We start from the raw sequence: 8,105 nt of genomic DNA on the forward strand, positions 1-8,105 counted from the left end.
TTTTAATATTAATATAAGTGTGTGAAAAGTCAAATTATTACACTTAATTTAAAAGGAAGGAATAGTAACAACGCTTTTGTTTAGACAAACAATTGTCTAAGCAAGTAAGCATGCAATTATAAACAAATATTGACAACATTAACTTATCGCGTACATAGTAAATAATCTTAAAAGGTAGACAATTTAGCTTGAGGGGCTCTTTCTTAATAGAATAGAATTTTCTATTCAACCAAACAAATTTTGATAATTCTAAACAAACAACCATTTAAAGTCTTTAAAACTTTACCCTTTTTTCCGGGCTTTATCCATCCTAGAACGTATATACACAGCAAGAACTTGAATAGACACTAGATAGGATCACAGCTAAAAGAAATGTACTATTTTTTCCTGCAGTGGAACACGGAGTATTTACAAACCAGCTTGGAAGGAGGAAACTCAAGGCAGGGAACAGAACTACAGATAAACTCATGTTCCACCGCTAGCAGTTGGTCCGAAGTACATGCAGATTGGGGGGTTAATCCTGAGAATGGAGAGGATGGCAGAAGGTATTGTCCATATTCCATCCCCGCATATTAGACCTGAAGCGACAGCTCCAGCAAAATCCTCAGAACCCTGGCGGTTTATCTTCTCCCACACAAACAGTATGACAGTCCCAACAAACATATCAATTGCAAAGTATGCTCCAATGTAGAATGGGACAGCCATTGCCATTGGAACTGGAATGAATCTCGAAACTTTGGAAGGTGTAATATCCTTCAGGAGATTTATGACAAGTGCAGCAACAAAAAACCCACATGAAAGAGCTAGACAGTGCTCAGGCAGCTCTGAGAAGCCCTCTACACCTAAAATTGCCATTTCTCTGAATATTACAGCATATGGTGCTTTATATGGACCAGTTGGTGAGCCAATGTCAAAAGCAGTCCAATACATCCAGTATGTTAAAGGGGCAAGTACACAACCCATAGCGGTTCCAATCAGCTGGCTCACGAACATAGATTTGGCCGAAGAAAGGGTGAGGTATCCAGTTTTAAAATCTTGCATAAGATCAGCAGCTGTTGAAACAATTGACATCATCACTCCACAAGCTGCTAACCCAGCTATGACCCCACCATTGGATCCAACTATGGAAGCAAACATGAAAAGACCAATTTTCCCATATGTTGAAGCTAGACTCCAATCAGTAAGCCCTGTTCCGTAAGAGTTGCAGAAAGCAAGAGCAGGTGCAACTATATAAGAGCAGAGAACTAGATACCACTTGAGTGGTGGAAATATCATTGGCACCGTTGCAGTGGATATTGCAGCAAGGCCCACATATCCTGCCCCAGCAAACCAGGAAGGAATCCGGTCTTTCAAAAACACCTCATCCCTTCGCTTTTGCTCCAGATGCAATTTGGTATCCTCTAAGCCTGAAATATCAAGTGCCAAAAATATAAGGATCACTATTTAAGACAACTGTCAAACAACAATTCTTCTGGCCTGCCAAAGAGTTTATGTTGTACAACTATTCAATGTAATATAAAAATCTAAACATTATAATGATTTATGAAGTTTTCTGGACACGGAATGAATTTAATCATTTATTCAAAATAGAATATCACTCAAAAAGCCTAGAATTCCATTAGCAGTTCTCATAGCAGGCTCATCAAACGACCTCGAAATGCATGAATAGACAACTAACCAGGTAATTCTTGCATAATAGGAAGCTTCTCTTTGCTTCTACTGTTACTTAATTCCTTAACAGTAATAGAAATTATCTTGATTAAGTTGTAGAGACCATCACCGAGAATGAGGGCTATTGCAATGAAGACCTGGATACATCACAAGTAAGAAGTTTTCTCTTAGAATTGGAAAATACCACATTAAAAAAGAATCAAGTACTTTGTATTACTGCGTAGCCTCCATGCCCAGAGAGCAGAAACTAATATAGTTATATGCACGTGTAAAGCAGCATCACACATCATTTGGTTCTTGTACACCACAATGAAAGATAAAACAAAATGGATATATCTAACAACTGCATCAATATTGGGGCAGTCACTAGGAAAATATCTGATATTGTATTGAGTCCGTTCTTTAGTAGATTATTAATCTTTTGGCATAATTCTATATCCATAGTTAACAGCATTTATTTTAACCAGCTAGAGTCACATTACCTTGTATCCATAAAGTCCTTTGAAGTCATTGCTCTCAAGATTAGCAGGATACCAATCTCCGGCATGTGTTGAGATATAGGGCCAGAGGAATCCCCAGGAAATAATTGCCCCAAATAGTACAGAACAATTCACTATGTGCGGACAGATAAGCCCACATCCCACATAAGTTGGACTAAAATCAAAGTAAAATCTGCAAACATATAAAAAGCAAATAAGTACATTAGGCATGGCAAAAGCATGACAACAATATATCAAAATGCCTAAATCACACAAACTTTCTTAAGCAATAGAGATAGATACATGAATTACTAAAAACACTCTTTATGCGCAGGATAGGTAGAAATGTAAAAATTACATACTACTGTTATTGTTTCTAGTATCAAAGGCTAACAAATGAGCAAAGAGAACTAAAATAAGCTCTCATGGAGAAGAGACAACTAATAAATAAAAACAACATTTGTCATTCATCTTCATTACATCCCTCCACGAGTCCATCAGCCACTTTTGTCCATATATTCATGTGGCTGATAATACAAGGAATTAACAATCCTAAACTTGTTCATTTACAAGTCCTAGTTTAATTATTCAGCATATACCTCAATTATTGCAAGGCCTTACCTAATCTGGTAGAAGAGCTAGACAATTTTAAACAACAGGAACTTCAACAAATATAAAAAAATATTGTACAATTACAAGCAGGAAAGAATTATAAATGAACCAGATGGTCAAAGAAGCTTACGTATTCTTGAATAGTGTTAAGCCAAGAGTGGGAAAATTATCAAACCCACACGAGTCACCAATACCACTGAAAAACCACTTAAAGCAACTCCAGATTAGACTAATGCTTAAATACTTCCCAAGACATTTCACTTGTTTCCTGCAAATGAAGAGATTATACACATTAAAAAAAAGAAACAAATGAGCTCATATACGAGAGTAAAAAGCCAATATCCCTTTTTCAAAAAGATATATTAGCCGAGCTGTATAGTCAATTCCTCCTTGGTGTTCTTGAGTAGTTGCTACCACAAATAGTACAAACCAAGACCGTATGTTATGCTATTGATTGTACTGTAGCCTAACTAATGTAAAGAATAATCAAACAGCATTGTTCAGTCAAACATGGGTATAAGGATTTAATCTAACATATGAGTGATTATATAAGAAAATTTCTACATAAAACGTAAAACTTAATTATGACAAGCTTCAAGTACAATATATTTTCTGGTGACATTCCTCTCAAAAAAAATATATATATATATATATTTCCTGGTGACATAAGTAAGAGACGACAAACGGCCACACCTTATGCAGCAAAAGAAACATAGCTTAAAATATTTTAAAGCGCTATGCCTATGAAGCAATAAGACAAGTAAGAATGTAGATCAAACAGCTTATATTAAAAAGATATGACTATTAGGCTAGTAACCTTCAAGATATAACAACCTTTTGCCTGGTATTCATGAGACTTTAAATTAATGAAACTAGCTCCACATTTATTTTCTTTGCTTCCAACATTTGGATGTATATTGTCTACTAGTAATACTTACCCTGCAAGCACAGCTCCAGTTGTTGTGTGAAAACTGTTAATCAACATAGCTGTGGCTGTCCCACTTGGGTATGTGAGCTTATAATCCATCACCATGACCTTGATAACCAAATAAAACACTATTATTCAATAACATTTAATAAAAATAAAAAACTCAAAGACTTAGTAAATAGATACCCAGGTCCTTAGAATCTGCAAAGGATCCTTGTATCTTTTAACAATTATACTAAATATTCTGATGCCCCTAAAGAAGATCCCACCCAGTCAAAGTAAGGGAAGTCTAATCCAGCCTGACTTCTGCAATAACAAAGAAGCTACAAAGAAACTTCAAGTTCACCCTTGATTAAATGCATAGTGCTTGTATGCTTCTCTCTCTGCACCAATTTAATTGATAAATTTTCCTATTATTATTGTACCTGATGATATGAGCTACTCATACACAGGCTTAAGGATTGGGTTAAAGGGACAGAGCTGATAGCATGCGACCTAGTGCTGCAATGTAATAAAGCCTCGAGCAACCCATAAAGCGAATCAGATATTCTTGTCAAAAAGAGCAACTTCACTGCTTAATTAACTACGAAGTCTATCACTCTTTTACTTATATGTTATATCCATATTTAAAGTCAGCATCCAATGTGTAAATGAACATACCTTTCGAAGTGGGACAAGACTAAAAAGTCCCAAGAAGCTAACGACAAACAAAAAACCCATCATCCACCACAAACCAGGGTTTATCACATCTTCTGCCCGATTACCAGGATAATCAGGGCCAATAAGATTGTAAGTTTTCTCATCCATAGCTATCAAATATGAACCAAAACCACCTGAGCAAATTCAAATTCAAACAGACTTTAGAACACAAATAATCTAGTACTACTAAGCAACATTTAAAAGGGGGGAAACTCAGTGGGAAATCTTTATGAAACAATATAAAAATATTATGGAGTAAATAATAAGAACCTAAAACACATGTAATTATGAAGATCAAGAGTAACAGAAAGACAGCATCTATTCAGGATACATCAATAAAGAGAAGAGTTAACAAACAACAAAGGTCAAAGGCACTTATTATTGGATAGAAAGAGCATTTTCACCACAGGCAGCTAATGGTCTAACCAAAACACAAAGTGATTAGGTTAGAATGACTGGTATTCCCAATTTATTGTCAGTTAATACATAAAAGTGCTACCGGCATTCAGAGTTCAGACCCATGAACTCGATGACAGTCAAAGTTTATGATGGTTGGTTTAAAAAAGATACTAATTAAGTCAGATTAGAAATCTTGGACTCATTTGAACAAGAATTTGAGCTATGTTTCGGATCTTGATTCCCTTTTAAAAAATATTTTCTTTTTAAGTCGCTAAATATTGTGGGTTGGACTCATGTAAGAAGGGATAACAACCCATCAGCTTGCAAATTTAGTGCCTTTTGGTGTTAAACAATGTTCTGTAAACCAATGTCTGTCAGAGCCTCAGAGGTGGCCCCATAAGTACTCATGGGCAAGATTGTCTTTATGAAGCACTAAAGTTTTCCCTCAAAAGAAAATAAGAAAAGACTCTTCAATCTTAAGTGTCAAATTAAATTTCAGGATACTACAAATAAAGTTCTCAAATTCTCTATGAAATTAAGTTATACATTTACTCAATTGCCTTTTCAATAATTAAAGGATTGACGCATGTTTACATACGAGAATATATGTAATGAATGAAAAAGTGCTCTAGCCACATGGGTACTCTTAGTATCAAGGTCAAAAGTTAATTTAAAACGTTGTTTCAGGATGAAGGGATATCACAATAATGCCTCGTAATTTGTGGAATCCACGATCGTCAAGTATAAACCCCATTAGCTAAATTCAACATTCACAACCACCATATTAGAAAACATCAGCACCAAATACAGTCACCTAGAATTTCTTCCAATCAACAACTAAGCATAATTTACCTTTCTCTAGGTTCCCTTAATCCCTTAACAATACAATACAACACCTTACATAAAGGTCTTCCTGCATCCTGCCTCCCAAAGCCTAACTCAAAGCAATACAGCACCTTACATCCAGCATCATTTGGTTCACAATACAATGCTATACACTTTATAAACATAGTGGTCAATTTATACGAATATATGAAGGATTATTCTAATAACTGAGCAAAAGTTATAGCACGCTAGAGAAGCAAAAGGGTTACAGGGTATCACAAGGAAAAAAATATTTGATGAGACGAACATTTTTGGATTGTGGAGCTGACACAAGAATAGGAAGTTGGCTACAGTGAGATTGAGTGCAGGGCAGGCTTGTAGTTAAATTGGAGCGATCTGATTTGCAAACTTAAGATCCAATAAGTACTATTAACTAAATCGAGTAAAACAAAACATTATATTGTGAGAGGAGATATATTTACAGATTAATCTCAGAGATCAACTTGAATTTCCCCCTTTAATTACTTAATTTTACTAGGATACTCACTATAAGATCCTATCACTATGTAGACCTACATAATTATGTTTATGAAATATCGGATAGGTAAAGGAGAAGATGGGCAGTACTTATTGCAAAATATAATAACATAAAATTACTTCACAAAATCATTTTATAATGCAAAAAGATGTTTTCCATCAAAATACAATTTGTCCAGAACAAACAATGTAGCTTGTTCCCCAGAAAATCTTCACCTTTTATGCAAATTCTCAAGATTCAATTAATGAATCGATCAATCTCCCTTGAACTTCAAGTTAAACTACCTAAATTCTGTCATACCTCACACCAAGAAAGTTGAACACACCCGACTTACCAGCAATGGAAATCAAACAAATACAACACCCCAATGTTAGCCCCTGTTCCGTTACTGATTAATGAGAATCAAACAACTATCATAGAGGTAGTTCTACAAAGTCAATGTTCCTGTCAATCTAAATTCAAAATCAAAGTTTTTCATTGTTCCCAACTAACCCATCATCATCATCTACCAGTAAGTAATGCATGCAAAATTCGCAAAATTAGTCAACTAATTAGACCAATTACTATTTCTCAAAATCAAATCAAGAACTACATCAAAGTAACAACAACCAAAATTTACCAAAATGAAAACCCATCAAAACAAACATAAAATCAAATCAAATCAAAAGTGCAGAATCATAAACTACAAAATTAGTCAAAAAAAAAAAAGGGCAGAAATTTACCACTAAAAGCAAGGCCATAACAAGCAACAACACAAGTCTGAATGACAGTATTTTCCTGACGAGTAAAGGGCTTGACAGAAAACCCCAATTGATTAAGGACACCAGTCCATGATTTCACAAAGAAGAACCCTAATAACCCAGCAGCAACATTGAGAGAAGGGATAATTCCAACAGTCAAATTCAATTTGTGGGTAATTATACAAAAAAGGGTACCCAATAAAGCACTCACTACTAATCCCCTTATAGTAATTTGATCTTGCCATTCAGGAATTATCTCTTCAACTGGGCTTTTTTCATTGATTTTATCCCCCTCTAATTCTTCGATTAATGGCTCTGTAATCTCTACCTCTGTCCCCATTTTCTGGGATTTTTCTCACCAATATTTGGTAATTGATCTGGGTTAAGGAAGAAGAAGGGTTGTTGAAAAAGTTGAAGGATGAAGATGATTGTGACAAGCAAAGTTGAGGAGAGAGAAAGCAGATAGTTGTGATTAAAATATAGGGATTATTCAGGTAAGCAGAAAGTTTGTAATTCCAAGAAAAGTTTTTACGTCACGCCATTCTGGATTACTGGATGTTGATGGGGGTGGAGAAACTGCTGCAAACCGCAGTCTTTACCAAATCAAGCGCAGTGGAAATGCGCAACTATAGTTATTTAGCTGGGCAGGGCCAGACTAACATGAGGCTGGTCCTAGCTCGAAGAGCGATTATAACCCCGACATGACATGAGAGACGATTAATATTTAAAGTCTAGAACAATGGCATGCTTATTTTTCATTTTTGTAATAAAATAATTGACACATTATAAAGTTTTTTGGTTTAATCAAAATGTTAAAACATTGTGTAATTAGTGTTTATATATTTTCATAATAATATCAACATTATACTACTTATAATTTAAACTAATATGAAGTATATTAATTATTACCCGTCAAACTTTTGTGTTTATTATGATTGTCAAATTGTGTCAATCATTTGGAAATGATGGATTAGCCAATATTTTTAAAAAATCATAAATAAAATATTATTAAGGGGTCTATTGGCATGACACGTGAATTAGGCTTTGTTTATAAAATATATCACCACAAGCTTGAGAGCTGATAAAAGTCTTTTATCATTCCAAGCACGACGTATAACACTTGAGCTTGCACTGCCCGATTCTTGTCCTGTGTCTAGGGGCGACTATGAAGAGTAATCGATTCATTTTTACTATGCAAAATGATCCATAAAAAT

The 8,105-nt window shown here is 34.9% G+C and overlaps 1 protein-coding gene across 1 annotated transcript; it reads right to left on the reverse strand.

The window, feature by feature from the left end:
- Positions 1–127: 127 nt before the first annotated feature.
- On the reverse strand, positions 128–7,539 carry LOC110681821 (probable metal-nicotianamine transporter YSL6). The gene is made up of 7 exons (XM_021857945.1): positions 6,874–7,539; positions 4,351–4,523; positions 3,701–3,798; positions 2,893–3,030; positions 2,154–2,343; positions 1,679–1,808; positions 128–1,406 (listed from the first exon to the last, which is right to left on the reverse strand). The coding sequence occupies exons 1-7, from the start codon at positions 7,229–7,231 to the stop codon at positions 466–468; spliced, it is 2,028 nt and encodes a 675-aa protein (XP_021713637.1). The 5' UTR covers positions 7,232–7,539; the 3' UTR covers positions 128–465.
- Positions 7,540–8,105: the final 566 nt, after the last annotated feature.

This window comes from Chenopodium quinoa, unplaced genomic scaffold, assembly GCF_001683475.1.
Source record: "Chenopodium quinoa cultivar QQ74 unplaced genomic scaffold, ASM168347v1, whole genome shotgun sequence".
NCBI lineage: Eukaryota > Viridiplantae > Streptophyta > Magnoliopsida > Caryophyllales > Amaranthaceae > Chenopodium > Chenopodium quinoa.